The sequence below is a fragment of the Colletotrichum graminicola genome, assembly GCF_000149035.1.
Source record: "Colletotrichum graminicola M1.001 genomic scaffold supercont1.10, whole genome shotgun sequence".
Lineage (NCBI taxonomy): Eukaryota > Fungi > Ascomycota > Sordariomycetes > Glomerellales > Glomerellaceae > Colletotrichum > Colletotrichum graminicola.
The window spans coordinates 583,724-605,437 of record NW_007361014.1 but is presented as its reverse complement, the minus strand read 5'-3'; the positions used below and the strand labels follow the sequence as shown (position 1 = coordinate 605,437).

The 21,714-nt window shown below is 55.6% G+C and overlaps 6 protein-coding genes across 6 annotated transcripts; 1 reads left to right on the top strand and 5 right to left on the bottom strand.

Annotated features, from left to right (window-relative positions):
- Window positions 1–270: 270 nt before the first annotated feature.
- GLRG_03453 (uncharacterized protein) lies at window positions 271–1,897 on the bottom strand (the record flags this gene model as incomplete). Its single annotated transcript, XM_008094138.1, has 5 exons — window positions 271–275; window positions 336–1,341; window positions 1,395–1,543; window positions 1,600–1,669; window positions 1,769–1,897. 5 exons carry the CDS (start codon window positions 1,895–1,897, stop codon window positions 271–273), a joined length of 1,359 nt encoding a protein of 452 aa, XP_008092329.1.
- Window positions 1,898–8,037: 6,140 nt separating this feature from the next.
- GLRG_03452 (uncharacterized protein) lies at window positions 8,038–12,338 on the bottom strand (the record flags this gene model as incomplete). Its single annotated transcript, XM_008094137.1, has 4 exons — window positions 8,038–8,342; window positions 8,397–11,816; window positions 11,869–11,938; window positions 11,997–12,338. 4 exons carry the CDS (start codon window positions 12,336–12,338, stop codon window positions 8,038–8,040), a joined length of 4,137 nt encoding a protein of 1,378 aa, XP_008092328.1.
- Window positions 12,339–13,736: 1,398 nt separating this feature from the next.
- Window positions 13,737–15,798, top strand: GLRG_03451 (AFG1-like ATPase; the record flags this gene model as incomplete). The annotated part of the gene is made up of 2 exons (XM_008094136.1): window positions 13,737–14,751; window positions 14,813–15,798. The coding sequence occupies 2 exons, from the start codon at window positions 13,737–13,739 to the stop codon at window positions 15,796–15,798; spliced, it is 2,001 nt and encodes a 666-aa protein (XP_008092327.1).
- A 488-nt stretch (window positions 15,799–16,286) lies between these two features.
- Window positions 16,287–17,030, bottom strand: GLRG_03450 (uncharacterized protein; the record flags this gene model as incomplete). Its single annotated transcript, XM_008094135.1, has 2 exons — window positions 16,287–16,844; window positions 16,980–17,030. 2 exons carry the CDS (start codon window positions 17,028–17,030, stop codon window positions 16,287–16,289), a joined length of 609 nt encoding a protein of 202 aa, XP_008092326.1.
- Window positions 17,031–17,647: 617 nt separating this feature from the next.
- GLRG_03449 (malonyl CoA-acyl carrier protein transacylase) lies at window positions 17,648–19,006 on the bottom strand (the record flags this gene model as incomplete). Its single annotated transcript, XM_008094134.1, has 2 exons — window positions 17,648–18,741; window positions 18,826–19,006. 2 exons carry the CDS (start codon window positions 19,004–19,006, stop codon window positions 17,648–17,650), a joined length of 1,275 nt encoding a protein of 424 aa, XP_008092325.1.
- Window positions 19,007–19,888: 882 nt separating this feature from the next.
- On the bottom strand, window positions 19,889–21,620 carry GLRG_03448 (adaptor complexes medium subunit family protein; the record flags this gene model as incomplete). The annotated part of the gene is made up of 3 exons (XM_008094133.1): window positions 19,889–21,053; window positions 21,105–21,524; window positions 21,577–21,620. The coding sequence occupies 3 exons, from the start codon at window positions 21,618–21,620 to the stop codon at window positions 19,889–19,891; spliced, it is 1,629 nt and encodes a 542-aa protein (XP_008092324.1).
- Window positions 21,621–21,714: the final 94 nt, after the last annotated feature.

Below are 21,714 nucleotides of genomic sequence, written 5' to 3'. Positions count from 1 at the left end.
GCCAGTTGTGCAACTGTGTGCCACTCCGTGGTCGTCATGCGGAAAAAAGTGTAGCTCGGAGGATGAATGAGTCTAGTCGGTCGAGATGAAGAGTGGCGGACATAGGGGAATGTGGTGTGTTTGGAGAGTCATCAACCAGGTGTGGCCGCCTGAGTGCACTCAAACATCGATCCGGCGCCTGGCTAGGTTGTGTCCAGTGGGTGTTTATATAGTGGTGGAGCAGTCTTAGCCGTCCTTTTGGCAACACGAACAAGAGCAGAAGCCAAGATTCTAACCTACGACATTATTAGTTGTCTTGCCTCGAGGCTGGATCCGGGCAAAAGACAAAAACTTACCACAGCACAGCACCTTCATGAACTTTTGGAAGCCTGTGGGCTGAGGCTCTGCAGGCCGACCGTTAGGCTGGGCCTGCTGCTGGTTCATCGGCGCCTGTTGGGGGACGTTCTGGGGGAGGTTGCGGTTGCTGTTCTGAAACTGGGCCTGAGTTGAGCCGGTGGGGGTGGCCATGTCCCGAAGACCCCCGACTCCGCTGCCCCGTTGCGCGCTCAAGGCGCCGGGGGCGTTTGGTTGACCTCTCGACTTCGCCATCTGCTTGATCGGAGAAGGAGGCGGGGGTTGCGCGGCGTTTAAACGGCCGACAGTCAGGTTCTGTGGGTTGTTGGGGTTTGCAGCACCGCCCCGATGGCCGCTGTGCAGCTCCATCTGGGACGGGCCGGGTCGAGCATTTGGGTTGTGAAGATATCCCTGGTTGTGGCCCTTCATGGCATCCCATCCCTTGCCCGAGTCCTTGGTAATCTTCATCCAGTCGTACTCGCCGTCCTCGACCTCGCCGGTGTTCTTCAGGGCCTGAGTAAAGAGCTCGCGGAGGTAGTCGTAGTCGGGGGTGTCCTCAAAGCCGAGGTTGCGCACGTACGTCAGGTACTTGTTGAACTCATCGGGGAATCCCTCGCAGAGATCCTTGATAGGAGTAGTCTGCTTCTTCTCGCCAATCTTCTCGTACTTCTGCTTGTTAGTGGCAGCCTTCAGTCCTTGCCAGGGAAGACCGCCTCTCAGGAAGTACATGAAGACGTGGCCGAGGGCCTCGAGATCGTCGCGTCGGGATTGTTCGCGGCCAAGATGGGTGTTGATACTCATGTAGCGAGCGGTTCCAGACAGCGACTTTCGCTCACGATAAGGGATGTGTTGCTTCGTCTTGGGATCGCGGTACTGCTTAGCCATGCCGAAATCGACGACGTGAATGACGTTGGCCGCCTTGGTGCCTGGTCTGCCGATGAGGAAGTTGTCGGGCTTGATGTCACGGTAGATAAGGTTCTTCTCGTGAATAGTTTGCACGCGAGACAACTGTGCCAAGTCAGATAAGTCGCATTACACGCAACGATTCTGAGCCTACTTACCATCTGCTTGGCAACCATGACGACGGTCTTGATCGTGAATCTTCTGCCGCAGTGATCAAAAAGGTCCTCAAGCGAGGGGCCGAGGAGGTCGATTACGAGGATATTGTGGAGACCCTCTTGACCGAAGTAGTAAACGTTGGGGATGCCGGCTTGAAAACGGGTTAGCAGTGTATATGATGCGAGGGCAACGAGGACGACAACATACGGCATCCGACGAGAATCTTGTACGTGCGGTACTCATCTCGCAATTGAGGAGCGTCACTTTTGCGCGGCTCCTACGACGAGAAAAGGGATTAGTCAAATGTTGCTGCAACGCAGATCACCACAACGCCATAGGCGATGGGGTGCCTGATTGAGCGAAGCCGACGACGTACGAATTTGATGGCGACCTGCTGGTTGTTCAGGAGGTTGGTGCCCTCGAAGATGACGCCGAAAGAACCCTCTCCAATTTTCTTTCCCACACGATAGTGCACGCCAACGACGTTGCTCGATGAGGAAGCCATTGGATGCAAGGCTGTGGTCCTTTTACGGACCGTGGAATCGTAGCAGAGGCACGGTGGGTATTCGTCTCAATCGAAGTCGGAGTCGGTAAGTCGGTCGGGGTCGGAGGCGGTCTGATGGATCGATCGGCTTGGGATGCAGCAGGAGTAGAAAAAACCAAAAGCAGTACGGTATCTGAAAATGATGAGGGTCGCGGGTCAGCTAGCTGCTCGATATCCCGATGCCCATTGAGCCGATTTTTTCGGGCGAGGCGAAAAATCAGGCTCAAACCGAGAGGGACGGGGAAGGGGTGGTGGTTGCGCGGTTGCTGGGAGGAGAGGTTTTAGAAAGGAAGGATGAATGGGGAAGAGAATGGACGGATTTTGGGGCAGATGGACGGATGGCAGCCGCAGACCGCAGAGGCGAGCGATTATAGTGGGTAATACGCCCCCGGACCACATGCACGGGGAGTGCGAAGGGAAGAGGATGGGGGCTGGACCGGGCTGGGCTACTTGCACCTTCGTTGGGGTTGCTTGTGGGTGCAGTGCGAATGGAGCGACTGTCGAGCGGCCAAGGGGGGAGGGAGACAGACAACGGCAGGGAGGGAAGACGGGAGAGGAAGAGCGAGGGGGGGAGAAAAAGTTGAGGCCGTGGTGCACTACTAGGTTGGTTGTGCAGTAGGCACTGAGCAATGTTGTTGGCTCGGTGCCGGGCCGGACTGGGCACGCACACACGCACACACACCACACACGGCTCACGAGTCGCCAGGGCTGTGGCCTGAGGCCGAAGGTGAGGTGAGGGAGGGTAAAGGTTGTGGTGGTTCAGGGTGTAGTGTAATGTGCAAGGGCATAGTGGCAGGGATACAGGTTGATCGGTTGTGCTAATTGTGCTGAGGCAAGACCATCCATCCGTTCGTTGATTGCTGCCGCATTGCGTTATGCAGCGAGCAACAGGCATCGCATTCATACATAGCCTTCTTGATTTCCACTCACCTTGATTTGAATCCGTTTCCACACTCGGTTGGACAAAGCTATTTCTGTCCTCGTAATACGGCAGTCGACGCGAAACTTGCTTGTTGTTGTTTTTTTTTTTGCATGGGCTGTTGTTGATGGAATGTCTTGTCTCGGGGGTGACGGAGCGAGGCGGTGCGAAGGCTGAGTCGTATCTCGCCGTTGTCGGATTGGGGCCGGTGAATCGTCTCCGATCGAGGCTTGTCGGCGCGAGAAGGAGCGCGATTGGGAGGAGAGAGGGGGGAAAGAGAAAGAAAAAAAAAAGAGAGAAGAAGAACGAGGAAGAAGGGAGGAGAGAAAAGATAGGTGTAACAGATGGTGTCGTGACTGTCGTCAACGGTCAAGCTGAAATTGCACTACAAGCGACGCCTCAACTTCTCAATAACCAAAACAGCTTTGTGTCGCTCACTGTGACCCACAACTGTTCACTTTTGGCGAGGGAAGCCTAGAAGGGGAGGGGGTCGGATCAGGTCCGGGTTCAAGGTCCAGGTCCCCAGTTCCAGGATTGGGAAAGTGAGCAACGGCTGAACGAGACGAGAATCGGAGGGAACAAGAGAGCCACGAACTGTGGGCGGCGGTCCGTTGAAGGGGGATTGCGCCTAATTTCAATGGACGAGGGGCCGGCGCGGAATGACAAGGCGAGTGGAAAGCAGCTTTTCCATCTGGTTTGCCGGATTTCTGCTCAAACTCGGCTTTTGTTCACGTTGCAAATGGAATCAATAGCAGACGGCCTCCCCGAGCCGAATTTTCCATCCCCATCTCTCCTCTTTCTGTCTTTCTATCTCTCTCTCCCTCCCTTTCGGCTGTCCTGAACCTGAGGATTTGAGGTGCTTCGGACAGATTGAGGTTGGGTTGTGAGTGGCGCATTGTCAACCGAGCCTAGCCCACGGAATGGGCTTTTATGCTACCTACCTATTAGGTAAGGTACATTGCACTCCTATGGTAGCAATGAACTGGGCATATATCAACAACTAACGGGCGCACAGGCCAGCCGATGGCAGTGGCGTTCTACCTCACAAAGGGGGTAAAAGAATTAAGTGCCTGAGAATACAGGTTCTAGACACACAAGCGCCAGGAGTAGGTAACGACAAACGTGGAGGCACGTACCGCTGACTAGCGAAAAGATACATTGGTACATGTCAAGGAAGGAAGGTAATACCTTGCCTTACCGACACTGAGCGGAGCAGACCTGCCCATTGGCGGTGGGTTCTTGGTTGCCAAGGCCCGGGCAAGAAGGTTCCGGTACCTGTCGTCACCCCAATTTCCCACCAATTTCGCATGTACCGGAGCCGACTTCTGTTTTCGGGTCTGCTACACCGTTCTCCCCAAGTCGCCCCAGTTTGCAGTACGATCTTCGTTTCTTCCTTCCAACCCTCCCCTCTGTCGCTTTCAGCCGTCCCTCTAATTCTCCGTAGGTATCCTCTCGCCTCTCATGATGTGTTCGTATACGATCTAGTTGGAGAACCCACGCCGTATTCGCCTCGTCTTGTCCCAATCGCTAATCAAATACGGCCTTCTATTTCCATCAGTTTCATAGGTACCTACCTTGGACAATTCGACCTATTGTAGGGCGGATATCCGGCGCCCGCCTCCAGCAACGTCGTTCATTCGTCTGGGATGCAGCCACGCCGCCAGTTGCCTGCAACCAGTTAGCTACAGCAACCACTCATCTCCATCATCGCTGTACCATCGTGTACCTTGTACGGAGTACACTACACGACGAACGAGGGGAGACGCTGACACTGCACCAGGACAGGGTTACGGCAAACACCAACGGTTAGCCTGCCCAACGTCGCGCCTGCCCAGGGGCGATGGGGCATGCTGCATATGGCCCCCCCTTCTGACCGTAGGTAGGCAAGCCAGGCCCAAACAGCATCGAAAGCTGCGCTAGACACGACCCTAGAAAATGCACGGATTGTGCCCTGTGCGGGGATCGAGGTCCGCTGACGGCCTGGAGGCATCCGCCGCATATCTCGCTTTGTCCCCGTGGACGGGGAAGCTCGACCTCCTAGCCGCAAAAGGCCTGCCGTGACCGTTTATTCGTTATCCGGCCGATGACCCCTTTCAAGGGAGCCTGGAAACCTCCACACAAGGGGTGACGGATAGTCTGATATGTGTCTGACTCTGGAGGAAAGGGAGAAGACGACGCCAAACGTGGCGCGTCGTCGTTGACTTCGTCTCGATAAGCGCAGCAGCCGAAAGCACCCTGAACCTGGCTGAATCCCACAGCCCAGGTTTCCAAACATCAAGACCGTTTGTATTCTTTATTTTTAGTCACTATTTTCCCGGCAAGTGAACCACCTTCAAGATAGGCTTGCAAGATTTGACGACATCGTCCCCGAGGCTATTCGACCTGACTTCTGACCCCTGCGCATGCCGCCTGTCCCATGTCTGATCCTTGGCGCCTGACATTGCACATCAGAGACATTTCGAATGTTCCGTATGGCATAAACGACATTCCCTGTGACCCTACACAGCACACGGTCCCTTACCCTGCGAAAGAAAGCAAAAAGGAACGAAAAGTGTCCTTCGCAATGGCATAATGCCATAAATCAGAACCGGAAAACAACAAGCTTGCCCGCACCAACGGCTTGCAACCAGTCACCTGTTCAAGGGAAGAAAAAAAAAAAGGGTTGGAAAGACTAGATGATCACCAACGAGAACCCACTTGTCTGCACCTTTTGCATCCGCTGGAGCGCCGTTGTCCAATGGCTTCTTATCCTGCAGCGGAACCTTGCCCGTACCGGACTGGACCTGCAGCGTTGCTACAACCCGGCATGTCTGGCTCCCACCGCCGAGGTGCCGCCCGAGATGCGGTGAAAGACCGCCCCGTTTCCTATCGAGCTACCTGCAGCCGTGGGCAACCAACAAGTGTGCCTGCTAACGCGAACAGCCCGGCTCCCGCCTTCATTGCCTCTATGCAGGCTCTCGGGTTCCTTCTCACCCTCCATTCCTCCCAACACAACCATAGGTGTACAGTACATCATTCCATGTATCTGCTCACCATCTCCATGACAGAGACGGCTCGAAGAGCCAACCATTCGCCCTCCATTCCGCCCTACGGTTTCACTTCTGCCTCCCGCATCCCCGTCAGCTGGCCCTGTTGTCCAACCTTTGATTGAAACGCTGCCCCATTCCCTTGTCTAGAACTCTGGCAAGCCTCAACCACACCCGGGCGTCCCGCATCCATCCCAAGGCCCTTCGTCCAATCGACTGCCCTCGTCCATCGTCGAATTTACAAATCTCGGTCTAGCTTGTGATAATCACAGGACAAAGACGCGCGCAACACAGCCAAAAACCGTTGTTCGTGCGCCACAAGTCTTGTTTGATGGCGTTTCCTCCCTTTAACGGATGTCTTTTGTTCTCCTCAAACAAGCGGACAATCCGGTTGATTGGCATTGTTCTGCCAACAACGCATGACCAGACCGGTCTGCAAGTCATGTCTCAAGACAGACACCTGCCGCCGTGGGTAATGCCAGGAAGAAGCTCGCCTCTCATTACGGTGTCGCTTGCTCACCCATATCAGCATCAGGGACCCTTACGGTTGCTGGTTTCCCCTCTCCTGCCTCAAGGATGACATGAATCGTGGGCTTCAACAGAGTTGTCGGACGCCAACCTACGAGCTAGCCTGCCCCTCGTTTGCGCCATGGTTCCTCTGATTTTTTACGTTTACTCAACACACCTTGGCGCAAATCGAAACAGCAAGTGCGAGGTTGGGGGGAATACAACCCGCATCCCGCGTTAATACTGACGTTCAAGGGGGGCAAAAGGACGTCGAAGGAACCCAAGAGGTCATTCAGGCGGATTCGCAGAGAGGCCGAAGCTCCCGTGAGCCTACGATATTTATGCAGCGACCTTGCCTCGCGGATTCATCACCTAATTTCAGGAAAAGGCAAATCCCTGCTCTGTGACGCTTTTTCTCTGGGCACACCTACATAAGTGCCGTGTGGGCGGCGCGGCGAGCTTTAAACTGGAGAAGCTTCCCTCCCTCCCACTTGGCCAGTGCTCTCTGCTCGAGGAAGAAACGCCGCATGGCCCATTTATTTCCTCGACGGGGAGTATCACATTGAGTGGATGTGAAGTGGATCAGCCAGTCACCGGCTTTAAGTGAGCGGCGAAGTGGATGGTTTATGTAGCACACGATCTGCGTTGGAAAGTTGTCTCAGTAGAAGAGCGCGCGTTACGCTGGACTGTAGTGATGAAGAGAAGTAAACTTCCCCACCGTCTTGGCGATCGAGTATTACGTCGACAACGCTGTTGAAACACTTTCCTCGGCATCGTTCTGCCCCTGAGTGTTCCCCTATGATGGAAGAGTGCGTCCATGGCAACAGTGGTGGGGTGTCGAAGAGAAAGAAGAAAGAAAGGAACCTACCTGTAATGCTGGGTAGACCGAAATCCTCACCTCGACGGCGAGAAAGCTGCGTGTTCCCCTGTCCACCAGCGGACGTCATTTGGGTAGACGGCCCCGGAAGCACTTCGCGGCGGTGCCTGGGAATAGTATGATGGCACGGATGTAAAGGGGGAGAAAGGGGGTGACGCAGGAGCGAGCAGAATCCCATTTGAACAAAGTAATGTTCGTCCCCCCACTTCGTTTATTTCGTTTCCATCAGAAGCTACTACCCCTAAGAAAAACCCCACAGCAAGATACCCGCAGCGTTCGTGTCTGATTAATTACCAACACTACTGTGACTATAGCCGGCCGACCCTCTCTTCCCGCGGTCGCTCCCTGGTACGAGGACCGTGATGTTGTTTATGTTTTGTATGTATGCATATCAAAGTCTCTTTCTTTTGTTGCTCTCTAGCCGTCCCAGCCATCCTGATTCGTTAATGATAATAGTCGAGAGGGGAAAAGAAAGGAAAAGAAAGACTGCCTGCCGCGCTGTGGCACCTATTCTCAGGCCAGTTGACGGATGAGGGGGAAAATAATTGAAAAAGGGACATTCCCAAAAAGCCAACAGCTCGATGAGAGCTGTTATAGTGACACCGAGAACCCCAACAACACTGCAAAGAAACAAACGATGAAAATGCCCACCATGTGGCAGTGACATGAAGTCCCACCAAAATCTCGACTCAGCCCGCAAACCCAATCCACCTCAAAATAAGCATCGTGGCAGTGCAGTTCACACTCAAGGAAACATATGGTCCATGTACCCCTAGTACACACCATTCGCCTTTCCGTTCGTGTGCTCATCCGACGCCTCCTCCGCGGCGGCCCTCGTCGCCTCGTCCACGGACTGCGCGACAGTGGCCTCGGCCATCTCGGCCGCCGTGCGAGCCCACTCCTCGAGACGCGCCCTATCGATGTACTTGTGCAGGACTGAGTCCTCCCACTTCATCGCATCCAGGAGTTTGTCCCTATAGGACTTCTCCATGGAGTTAAAGCGGCTGTCGAGGTCAATGACGTAAGCGCCCAGCATGTCCGCTGGCCGGGGCGGCTGGAACGGATTGTCAAGTGTCTCTGTTTAGGAGTCAGTGGATGAAGATGTGTTGACTGCGGCTTGTGGAAACTTACGGTACTGGTAGCAGGAGATCAAGGCGCTGAAGAGCGTGGTGCGGGCCAGTTTTTCCTCAACGATAGAGTCATCCTTCAACTGGGTGTCGTTAAGCTTAATCCAGTCGTCACGAATGAAACAGCGTCTCCAGATGAGGCGCTTGGCCATCTTCAATTCTTCACCCTGGAGAGCGTACGATGCTGCGACCAGAGCAAGATGAAAGGGATCGGCGATATCGGCAGCGGTTTCGGGCGAGAGGCTGATGAGCGTGAGCAGGTCGATAAGAGACATAACATCAAGAGCCTCATGTCTGAGGAGCCGCCTCATGCTGTTCTCGAAGAGCTGAACCAGTGCCTTCTGCTTCTTTGGGATGTACAGGCAGTGGTTTTCCATGGCCAGTTGCAGCTCTGCGCCTTCGTCCACAGCCGTTTGGACAGATGGGAAGACCTGAGCATAAAGCTCATCTTGAATTCTGATGAGGCCCAGCTGGCTGTCGATGGCTTCAATCTTATCCTCAGACTCAGAGAGTCCCTCGGTCTCAGTCTTAGCGGGCTTGAACCCGAAGAGATCGGAGGAGGGAGGCGTTTGCAAATCGGCCATGAGTGAAAGCTTTCCAAGGCTGAGCTCAATCTTCTTGTTCCAAACCTGCTGCTCCCGGGTGAGGCCAAGGTCAAGAAGCGTCTCTGCTGCGTGGTCCATGTCGTCCTCGCCTTGTATGTCGTTGATCCAGGAAATCTTGGCCAGCTCAGGCTTTTGTCGGAGGAACTTTGTCCTGAATCCGTGGTTGTCGTATTGGAAATCCAGAACGGCTTGAACGCCGGCATTGTCCAGCAGAATGTCGTATGTGGGGAAGGCAAAAGCCTCGCCATACTTGTCAAAGTATTCGCCAATCCGCTTCTCCTTGGCTTCGGCCTTTTTGGTGAGTTCGCGAGCATCGGCTTGCGATCTTGACACTGTCGCTTCGCTCCTGAGGCTGTTGATCTGTTCAATCATGGCCAGAGCCAGTGCCTTCCAGCATCGGTGTTTCTCAGCAATGACAATGCTCTCGTCCCATTTACCTAGGCGGAGAAGGGCAAGAACCTTGTCGTTGCGGTCCGCATCGTAGAGCTTTGCGAGATGGTCCGACCACTTCTGGGCCTTCGTATCCTGCTGTGCGGCGTTCCAGCGAGATGCCTCGAGAAGCGATACAAGGTACAGGTCGGTGAGATTGGAGACCTCCGAATTGATCTTCTCGAGAAGTACGGGGTCCGGCTGTTTCGATTTGTCCTTTGTCTTTTCCTTCGGAGGATAGTATTGGTCGAGCCATGTGTGGCAAAGCTCAAGGAGACGCTTCAGATTGTTGCCGATGTAGTGGCACCCGGTCCATGGCTCGGGGAGATCTTCGTAGTTCTCGCGTACAATGCCGAAATCAAGCTCCTCGTCCTCTAGTCCGTAGAATGCAAGTCTCTTTTGCCGGTATTCCAGAGCCGTCATGAGAGCGACAAGGTTCACCTGCTGAGCCTCATACATGAGACGGGTAATGTGAACATCGTCCATGATATGGTCCTTGTAGATGTACTTGATCACTTCGTAGGCCCAGGCAATGAAGATCTCGAGCCTGCCAACGTCGTGAATGAACCAGTGCCTCACACGGTCGACCTCTCCCGCGCTACGGTTAGGGTTGGTCTTTTCGTCCTGGTGGATGAACTCGACGATCTCCGCAATCAGATCCTTCTTGTCATTGGCAGGCCGTTCATTCGTAAAGGCCTCATGGCGTTTCCAAAGAACCGTCGAAACCATCATCTTCTCGGCATGGGAAAGCAACAGCCACCGGGTACGCCGGTCCAGGTTGACCTTGGTTGTCTTGAGATGTAGCATCAACCGTTCAAGAGCAAGACAACGGGTGCTGAGATTGTCTTCCAAAGATGCCGGCAGCGAGGAGATGTGCGTTGTCGAGGAGCTCATGATTTCTTGGCTAAGCTCCAGTGCGGCTTCTGCCATTTCCCCGTCTGAGAACTGAACACCTTTCCTAACGTCGAAAATCAGAGGAGTGTCTTGCTTATTGCCAAAGAAGACAGCCTGTTCAAGCTTGCTCTTTGGTGTGACTTTCGGGGGCCTGTCACTGCCAAATCGATCTATGTCTGTCGTTGTAAGTCGTACAATGCCCGTACCACGGACCATCAAAACGACTGCGGGGTTCTTCGTCTTTTGACGAGTTCTGGACTCGTCGTGGCTGCTGTTAGCTGCCTGCGGCTCTTCAAATCCCGAGCCGAAAATATCGGACTGGTTATTGTCGGAAAAGTTAATCACATCCTCATAAGTCGGAGGAATGATATGGTTGTCCTCCTGGAGTTGAACATCTGGCGAATCCGGAGGAACACCAATAGATGCCAAGACAACGGCTTTATCGAATATGAGAAACGCCACAAGGGCCGGTCGAGGAAGATGCAGACGAGGCCGAGAAGATTGTACTGGATTCGTGGGGCTGAAGCGCGTCTTGTACGAGGAGATCGGACGGACCATGCCGATTTGTACGGAGGTCGGCGACAGAATAACTTCGACCAGAGAGTAATGCGATTCTTTCTTTTTGCTGAGACTGACGAGCAACAGTAGGTGTTGCAAGTTGACGTCGGTTGAGGCCATGGCGTCGCTGAGCCTGCTCATATCTCGGTACTTATCTTCCAAGCCTTTGGGCACGAAGGCGAAGTCAACAACTTCGAAGGTTTCGGGGTGGAAGTCGGTCGCTGCCAAAGGGTCAACTTGACGGATGGCCTCGACGATTTCTTCTTGCATGTCTGCCTCCACAATGGTCTCGTGGTGTCCTCCACGATGAATCTTCCAGGCATGGAGCCTGCCCCTGAGGGTAGCAGCGACGACGTTTCGTTCGCCGACCCGAGAAGTGCGCTCCGCTCGAACAGCGGCGATGTCTCCGCGTCCTGAAGTTTGGGTCAAAGCATGGCGGATGCTGCCGAATATACCACCGGCCGTAGACCCTAAGCTCGTGCGGAGGAACTGGACGGAAATCGTGGGTCTGCCGTGGCCATCTCGGACGCTCATGTAGGCCAGTCGGCCGCTGCTAAAGGCCAGGACGAAGCCGGCGGATTCGGCGTTGGTGATCTGAATAACCTTCTCGCCGGAGTACATGCCCGATATTGAGCCCTCCACGCCATGTCGCTGCTGGCGGATGAAGTCCAACGTCGCGGCGCTCGTGATGGATTCCCAGTACGCTATCTTACCACTGACGGGCATGACAACAACCAGACCGGGTTCGGTCGACGAAGCTGATGGCGACACTAAGCAACCCAGCGGAAGAGGCTCTGAAGAATGTTTCGAGGGATACGGAAGTGTAAAGGTGAATGTCTCAGGGGATTGAGAGGGGTCCGTGTACGGCCAAACAATCGCGTGAGTATGGCTGAGACTGAGGGCATAGCGGTTCGAGAAAATGTCGCCGTGTTGTTGAGCTTGACGTGATTGTTAGCCATAGAAAGCGCGCATTGAGCAGCAAGTACTCACCTGAAGTATCTGCGCGGATACGGTCTGGCAGCGCAGGCAATTTGCTCACGGTGTAAGCGTTGTTCGTCGTCTGGCGGATGATGGTCAGCTTGGTTGAAGGGGGATAACGCGGACGCATTTGAACCTACCAGAATGACGCTTCCATCGCCCTTGGTTGGCCTGTCTCCTCCCTTGGGCTTTTTCGCGCGCACACTGAGTTCTTTCCTCGGGGTGGGCGTGATGGGGTTCTGGTTCTCGATGCCGTCTTGTCGCACGTCGAGTGTCGCAACTTTGTCGGACTTTACCTCGTACATCTCGGGGCCCGTAGGCGCGGACACCTCGGGATTAACAAAGGTCTGCTCGGTCAAGGGAACGCGTTGGCGTTTCGCCTTGGGTTGTTGTGTGACACTCTCATGGCTGGCAGGTCGCTGTCTTCTTCTGCTTCGCGTAGCTGTGGCCGGCCCACCCTCGTTCATGGAGGGAGAAAACATGGTGTCGAGCGACCGGGCGCGAAGTTGTTGAGGGGAAAATGATCGGTCGCCGTGATGGTGATGATGTTCGTGGATAGGTGGATGTCGGTCAGAAAAACATTTCGAGGATGGATTCTGTGGCCTAAGGTACTGGTAGGGAAAGCGGAGGCCGGGGGGAGTGTGGACGAAGGTGGTAGAGCGGATTTAGCAAATATGTGAGAGTGACGAAGCATCAATCGATTGGGTCTCGTAGAAAAAAACACTAGGTTGCTGCATCTGCCAAGCACGGACCAGCAACACCAGCAGCTTCCTGTCCGGCTGCTCGTCCACTAGCAGCGTATGTCAGTGCCCACAGGCCGCCGGTGAGCAGCAGGTCAGGGCAGGTGTGCGGGTGTGCAGGCGTGCCAGCTGAGGCGGCGCAAATAGCAGCAATAGCACGAGGGTACCTGGGAGACGGTACGTACCTGCTTTTGGGCGTTTCGTTGCTCCCGGCCGACAAGAAAAGAGCATTGATTGGCTGACTCCACGATCGAGATGGAGCCCGCTGAATCGCCGCATTGGAAGAAAATAGGACCCTGAAAGTGGAGCCTAGGTACCTAAACAACCAAGTCAACAACGTCACTCGTCACTCGGCCCTCGGGAACTCACCGGTGGGAACATGGAAAGAGATTCCGATGTCTAGATGCAATGAGAAATATCCACTAACCACCCAACAGCTCTCACTCTCCCTGAGCCGTTTCCCGCCGTGACATGCGTTTCTTCTCATCTCTTTGGTAGATCCATCCTCCAGAGAACCACAGCTTTTCAGAGTCAACCAGCCAATCGGCTTTCATTCGACTGCGAGTCAGGCACCATCCGCTTCGATTCACTCATGTTCTCCGGTTCTTTGACCCTCTGACCCGGAAACGTCTTCAGAGACACAAGAGCAGTGATAGGCTGCGTGACTTAATGAGCCTGGACAACCAATAGACTCGATTCTTCAACGACTGTCATTGAACTGACTTAGACTGTCCCATGCATCTCTCTTCTCGACTCGGATTGAATGGGACCCGACTGCCTTGTCGACTGCATTGGAGAAACGACGTGAGCAACCCAGCTGGGCTGAAAGCGCAAGCTTAAGAATCGTTTTATGCATAATTCGGGCTCAACTCAGTCGATCTTGCTTCGCGACGGCAGTTGTGACACATCAGCCTCACCACCAGCAATCGCCTCACAAGAGGTGTCTGTTTATGCCTGAGTTGCATAGGATCTGTGTCATTGAGATTCACATCTCGAAGACAACTGCATAGCTTTTCTCAAGGTGGATTCGGTCTTCATACCGTGTCGGATTGAGTTCACAGCGGTCTTATGACAAGGATTTATCGATGAACTCTAGACACGATGATGAGCTACACAGTACGGACAGCAAAGGCGAGAAAGATGGCTTCTCTCGTGCGGTACTACTCAACCGCCATGACCATCACCGACCCTCTTGTCAAATACCGCACCCTCGTCTCATCCAACATCCTCTCCCCGGACCCAGACCAGCACCGACTCGCGATCCACCTGCACAAGCTCTACAGTCGCCTCAAGGATTACGCCCCCGAGGTCGACTACAGCGAGCGTCTTAAGCAGGTCGCCGAGATACCCGAGACCCGCGACCCGGAAGAGGCCGCTGCAACGCTGGCCATGCCGAGCCATCCCATCTGGGACAACCCGCTGTTCAAGCACCTCGCCCGCAAGGCGAGGCCGACGCCGAAAGACCAAAACCCCATGGCTCTCGTTCGCGTTATGACGAGCCTCGAGGGCGCCATCAGCATCAACTCGCCGAGGGGGTTGTTTCTGTCGGGTGAGGTGGGTGTGGGAAAGTCCATGTTGATCGATTTGTTGGCACAGGGTCTGCCGACGGAGAAGAAGAAGCGATGGCACTTCAACACTTTCATGCTGTACACTTTCTCACAGCTCGAACGCTTCCGCCGGTCTCATCCCGAGTTAAGCGGCAACGAGAAGGAGTACTCCATGCTCTGGTTCGCCAAAAAGCTGGTCGAAGAGTCTCCAATCCTATTCCTGGATGAGTTTCAGTTACCCGACCGCGCGGCAAGCAAGATCCTCAGTCACCTCTTCATAGCCTTCTTCCACCTAGGAGGTGTTCTCATCGCTTCTTCCAACCGAATGCCCGAGGAGCTTCAGAAGGCCATTGGCGTTGAGTATACCGTCGCTCCCACCGACGGCTTCCTCAAGAGTCTTTTCCTTGGCGGAGCTCGATCGCGAGGCACTCTCCATAGCCAAAACGACTTTGCTGCTTTCGTCGAAGTTCTTAAAGCCCGCTGCGACTTTTGGCATATGGAAGGGGCCATTGACTGGCGGCGTCGTGAAAACGGAGAGAATGTAGCAATCGAGGTAGCGTCCTTTGAGGGAACTGGACTTGCAGAAAAGCCAGATGGGGCCCAAGGAGGTAAGTTGAGCTTGTCTCTCAGAGAGTCTTCTTAAATAGCATTGCATCCTAACGCTACCAGAAACAACCAAACCCGCCAAGTACTTCTTAACACCCGAAACGTCTGCCTGGACATCAGAGCTATCGGACCTCATTTCCAAACCGTGGACATCAGCAACCCTCACAGTCTACGGCCGTACGATTGCAATCCCACGCCAGCGCGACGGTGTCGTTTACTGGGACTTTAATGACCTCGTCGGGACCTTTGGTCCGGCCGACTACGTGACCATGGCCTCCACCTATCACACCTTCATCGTCGACAACGTTCCAACCATGACGACGCTACACAAGAACGAGGCCCGCCGCTTTATCACCCTTCTCGACGCCCTCTACGAGGCCCGTGGTAAGCTCTTCGTCCGCGCCGAAACCGGGCCTGATGATCTCTTCTTCCCGGACATCCGTGCCGCTCAGGCCGAGGCGGAGCTCGCCGCCGCCACGGCCGCCGCCTCCAGGCTTGAGTCCGGAGAGGAAGTCATAGACTCGGACGCGATCCACTCCGAGACCATCGCCGAAGTGTACCAAGACCAAGCAGCGCCCTTCCGCCCCAACATCTCCTACTACGACACCGACCTGCCGACCTCCAAATACGACCCAGACCAGGACTCGGATTTTGGCCGCCTCGGAAACGTCAGCAGTGCCACGGGGGCATCCAGCCCCAACTTCAGCAACACGGCCGGCTTCATCGGTGAGGACGAGCGCTTCGCGTACCGCCGCGCCGCGAGCCGGCTGTGGGAGCTGTGCAGCGCCGCGTGGCACTCCCGAGGGGTGGGAGACGAGCCTTCCGAGTGGTGGACGCCCGTTCCGCGCACTGCACGGCATTGGGAAGATTCGGCGCCGTCGAGGCCGAAGAAGGACGAGCCCCTGCTGCCGCGACAACAGACCGATGCCTCGATGGGCCCATCTAGGCCTGTTGACGAGCCGTTCGGGACGGACAAGCTTGTTATCGAGAGATGGCAAGCTCTGGAGGAGGCAGAGCAGCGGCGCGAGAAATCATCTCAGGGGGGATGAGGCCGCTGGAGGAGGAGACCGAGAAGGCGAAGATTGAGGTCATTGGAAGCCATCGACTTCATGAGCCCGAAAGCGTTTGTCTAAGAGGGTGTTGGATTCGCTCACCGACCGGCAGCTGCCAAGAGCTACCCATTGGAGTTAGATGGTTTTTCTTTTTTTCTTTTTCTTTTTTACGTCTCTGTCACGTTGGATTTTGTCAAATTTTCGGTCATAGACGCATATCACGGCGTATAGCATAGCATTTTGGCGTGCTGGAACATCTGAACATAACGTCATACGAGATGACGTCGTCAAGACCTTTGAGTCTTTGCATGGTAGATACCTTTATAGAGCCAGTCTTCTCTGGCCATGATAGAAAAGCCACGATGGACATAACGAATCACGACCCTCCCTCCGTCCCGTCTAATCTCTTTCAAACGCCCAGAACTCCAGAAATGCTCAAGACAGACAGACCACTGTTCCCCTCCCCCCCCGAAACCCCCTTTTGCCTAAAGACTCGTGACACCGGGCGTCCACGTCTCCCCGATCCTCCGCACCTCCCCCTCGAACTTCTTGCTCTTGATCACGCGCCCGCCGCGGCCGGACACGGGGGCGTGTTCGTCCGGCTCGTAGAAGGGGTTCTGCAGCAGCCGGACGTACGCGTTCTGCACCGCCCGGAACACGACCCGCAGCTCCTGCTCCCGCAGCCCGACGGCGCCCCGCCCCTTGGCCGCCGCCTCTGCCGCCGCGCTCCCGGCACCCGCAACCCGACGCCCGCGCATATCCACGACGACGACGATCTTGACGCCCGTGTTGGTCTCCCACCCGTACGCCGCGAGGCGCTCGTCGACGGCGTGCAGGAGGCCGACCTCGCCCGAGAGGCCGGTGCCGCTGGAACCCACGGCAGCTCCTCCGCCGTTGCCCGAGGTGCCGTTGCCGTGGCGGAGCTCGAAGACGTCGAGGGTCGAGGAGAGGAGGAGGGAGAACTGCAGGGGCGTGCGGATCGGCGCGAACGTGTTTGTCGCGGGGTTGTGGGACGGAAAGATTTGGATGTTGAGGGGGTTGTTCTGCGACGTTGTCGGTTAGCTTATGTAGACCACAGGAGAGACGGCAGGGAGAGGGGGGATGTAGCTTGAGTTTCCGAGCGCACGGTAAAGGTAGACATCACAAGGCCGGCGAAGGGTAGAGGACGAGGGACGTACGTTTCGGCCAATGATGCCTATGCAGGCTATCGAAGGGATCGTGGCCGCCATTTGTGCGCCTTTTGTGTGCGTGAGTTCGTCACCCAGGGGCGTGGCTTGTCTAATTGCTGGGCTCGCGGTGGAGGCAGAGGCGGCGCGATCGTAGAGTAGATAGTTAATTATTTCGAGGTCGACCAGATGTCGTTCGTTTCGTGGCAGGTTGAGAAAGAGAGCTGGGGTAAGAGGTACCTTTCCGTAGGTAGCTGATGTGGGCGGGAGCTTAATTGCTTTTCTGGGTCCCCTTGCTTCACTCTCGACTGCCCCGCATCGAAATCAGGGTTCAACGAAACGACCAACTAGCTAAGCAGAGCAATCTACAACCGATGAGATCCTCTGAACGTGACTTCCTGGTAATCTGTTGGAGGACAGAAAATATCCCATGTTGGACGAAATCGGAATGTGTGGCTCCTGTGTTCAGTAGTATATTTTGTACGAATCGTCCCTCCAGATAACAAGTAGTTACACATACACCTAACCAATACTCCAGCTTCCATTTCACAAGCATCGAAGCCAGACCGTCTGCAGAGCTCGTGAGCCCAGTATAGCAAGAAACAGAAAGCGCCTCGCAAAAGTCTCAAGAACACGCACGGAAATACATCTATAGCTCCTGGGTAGCATGGTCACCCCCCTCACTCATTCTCCTCCTCCGACAACCTTTCCGTTTCCTCCAATCCCCTAAGCATCTCCTCGATTTCGCTCGGGTCTGTGATGCCCCAGACGCCGCCGCCCTTGACCGAGTCCTTGCCCCTCATTCCCACCTCCTTGCCGACCAGATTCCGCCCGACCTTGCCCGGCCCGATGCCGATCCACCGTCTCACCTTCTCCTCCTGGTCGAGGTACTTAATACTGTCCCACCACTGCACCGTCTCGAGACACTGCCGTGCCAAATGGTCCTTAACTTCCGCCCTGCTCTCGAATGGCCGTGCAGTCACGTTGCTCACGCACGGCACCTTTGCAGGGAACGTGATGATGTCTTCTCCTTCGCGCCCCTTAACGCGGCTCTTTCTCGATAGGATGTTCCTCACCACCCCGACGGCGGGCTTCATGAGCGGGCTGTGGAAAGGGCTATCGCTGTTCAACCTCACAGCGCGGGGGTCGTGACCGAGGAACTGCCGCACGTGCGTCGACAGGGTCTTTATACGTTCGATGTTGCCGCTTAGTACAATCTGGTTCTTGCTGTTGACATTGGCGATGTGCACCTGCTCAATAGGCGGCACATCTTCGGAGCTGTCACCCTTGGACCCGGCGCTCGAGTGGCCCACAAAGTCGTGGATCGCCGCGATCAGCGGGCTTAAGTATTGCGGCTCCGTAACGATGGCCACCATGCCATACTCGCCGCCGTGCTCCTTGACGGCGCGCTGCGTCGCCTCCGCCATGGCTTCGGCCCGCTTCCGCACCAGGTACAGGCTGTCCTCGAATTCGAGATAGCCGCCGGCCACCAACGCGGCGAATTCGCCGAGCGAGTGGCCCAGCGTGACGTCGACGCGCTGGGCAACGTCAAAGTTAAACTCGCGCTCGAGGATGCGGAGGATCAGGATCGAGGTCGCCATGATGGCCGGTTGCGCGTTGGGCGTCTTGGTCAGCAACTTGCTGGGGCCCTCGGCGATGGTATCGGAGAGCTTAAAGCCCATGCAGTGGTCAATCTCCTCGATTATGGGCTTTGCCGTCCGCGGGAAGGCCTCAAGCCATGGTGTTACCATGCCGACTTTTTGCACTCCTTGGCCTGCGACGGGTGTTATACACACGTCAGCTCCCCGCATTTCCCTCCTCGCCCGCCACCCAAGGCGGCGCTGCAGATTTCACGAACCTGGGAAGAAAAGTGCCGTCCGCGGCCGCTTCTCTTGCGACGACGAAGAAGCATGTCGTCGACTCAATCCGAAAGATACATTGCTCGTTGCGGCCCGCGTGCGACCGAGGTAGATGCGCCCATCGGCCCACGCGACCGCGCCTCGGCGGATGGCGTGGTGGACTCCGGGAGCTGCGGTCATAGCCTAGAGGGAAAAGAGCGCCAGCTGATTGCGAGCTGGGGCAGCTATATGATCGCAATCATGGATGTCTTGTCCTCTCAACGTTAAGATAGGTAAGGTGAGAAGTCGCAGGAGTTCTAGAAACAGGTATAGAAAACAATCAAAAGCAGGAGGAGGAGCCTGCAGGATTGCGCCGAATTCGAGGGTGGGAAATGCGTCACGCACAGCAGAGTTCATGCACTGCCCGCGCGCGGCAGTGTCTTAATTATGCCTTTTGTTGTTAAGGAGGGGAACAGAGAACGTGGTGCGCACTGTTGGCGGACATGACACCCAGATCAGTCGTCTGGTGACGCCAATCGATGGCGGTACCCTCTAGTGTCCGCTCCTAGCCGAATGTTCCGACGCCGAGAGATCGAACACTCCAATCGCTGGGGGGCATAGAGTCACCCCGCGATTGTAAACTGCTCTTCAGCGCTGTTTACAGGTGCGTTTCGGTTCCGCTACGCCGGGGGTGGGGCGCTGGGGGTCTGCGATGGATTGGATCTCCTTCAGGGACCAGGGCACGCAGGGCCAATTGCCGCTGAATCGCCGACATGCCCGCTGAAGATCGAATCTCACCTCGGCTCACCCATCATGTGTCTTCGACAACGGTCCACGGCCCACAGTCCACGGCTTTCAGTAATGTGTTGTTTCTGTGGCTTGCCTGCCACGTCCTTGACATGTACCTAAAGAGGTGTCCACTAGCCTGTGCAGGCCGCGAGATGCTGACATCGCTAGTCCCCCACTAGCCGTTGAAACCAAGCTCCTGTAAGCATGCGAATCTTGTGAATCTCTCAAACGATACCCAAGGACGGACAGCTTAGATATTTTTCATTATTTTATATCTGCTGTACCGTGTCTTGTCTAACACCGCGTTTCTACACCGCCCTTACTGACTGTCAGGTACTTGACACCCTTGTATGGCTTCACGCCCTCTCCCAAGCCTTTGCTCTTCCGCGGATCGATCATGATACTTTCCACTTTGAGCCCGCTTGGCAGCCACCCCTTGACCGAGAAGCTGACCGACGCTGAGCTCGGCATCAACATCTTGTTCTGCGCCACCTTCTTCGCATCCTTCTCCTCGTCTGCGGCCTCGGTCATCTTCTTCGTCTCAATTGGACTGCTCTGGTACGGCTCGTCGTAGCCATATGCCTTCCCAAACCCGAATCCATTGGGGTCAAACTCGTCTTCATTCTCGTCTGCCAGCTGTCCCACCGCGGTGCTTCTAAGACCGAAGTAAGACGTGCCGGAAGACAGTTCCTTCGTGGGGATGTGCCACTCAAGAACCCGTTCACTGGGGTTGAAGCTGGCGTCTCCTTTGCTTGGCCGTATCTCAGACAAGTTCCTAACTTCTGCCGGTAGAGGTACCGTAACCACAAGATCCTCCATGAGTGGCGATGACGGGGTACCGGGGTGCGGTCCTGCGAAACCTCGTCCTGCCCCGCTGCCACCTCTTCCGTACTGGCTTGCTGCTGATGGGCCGCTCCCCCCCAACACCCTGTTCACGTGCAGTCGAACCTCGAAATCAGAGCCCAAAGGGCCTAGGCCTGTCTTCACCTCGATGTTGACAGGTAGTTTGAGGTTATTCGAGCTCAAACCACCACTCTTGCCGTTCGTGAATGGCAAAAGGTCGACCTCGTAGCTGGCCAAGATGAACCGACCGTCTGGCGGTATGAAGCTGAGCTCGCCTGGCCTCTCCTTCCACCGTGCTAGACGTACACACGGGTGAAACACGGGGAGGTCCATGAAGCCTGCCAAGTTGTGCTTGCCAGATGGACTTGTCAAGTTCATGACAATGTCGGGCATGCCAGACACCTTACACGTGAAGGCTATCGTTCCGTTTGCAAACGCCGCCAATGGTCTCCCTGAAGGCGCAAGAGTGACTGTTAGGGTCTCGACGATGTCTGCGTACATCTCGTTGGATGTATGCCGCACGTTGGCTCTGCGCCAGGGCAGCGCCGGGGTATTCTGGGCGATCAAGGACGGCGCGCTCGAGTTGGCGAAGCCTGTGCCAAAGTTTCCGCTTTTCCTACAGTCGTGCGTCAGTCGCATCTTCTCCTAGCGGCACGGTGTCTCCTACCCTGGCAAATTGATGCTACCCAGCAGCTTGCCCACCCAGCCCTCCACCTCCACCAAGTCCCTTAGCGCGTTCGGCTCTGTCGTGCTGATTGTTCCGGCGTCGCACATCTCGTTGAGAAGCTGCGCGACGACATCGTAGTTGCTCTCGATCTTGTGCGCCAGTAAGGGAGCGCCGAGGAACTCCTCAAAGACGTCGACGATGCGGTGAATGAACTCGAGGACGAGGAGGGGTTCGATCTCGGATGATGAGGTCGCCAGGAACAAAAGGTTGGCGTGGTTGAGACTGAAGACGAGTGTCGGCGGGTTCGTGTTCGGGAGGTAGATCAGGTTCGGCCGCGGCGCAGGGTGTTCTAGGTAGAGGGGCAGGAGATGCTGCGCCGACAGCGGGCGGGAGGTGTACGTGTGTGACAGGATGGCATGGCTGCGCGGTGTCAGTCAGTAGTGTTTAGGGTGTTGCGATGTATGTAACGAACTTGTGCTCATCATAAATATGCAGCGCCTCAATAACGCCGTTCATTGTTCAACTCGGCATTGGAGGCTACGCCGTAGTCGTCAGGGTGGGTGGGGGGAAGAGGTTCCTGTCGGTGACAGCACGTCAGTGTCGGTGCTGG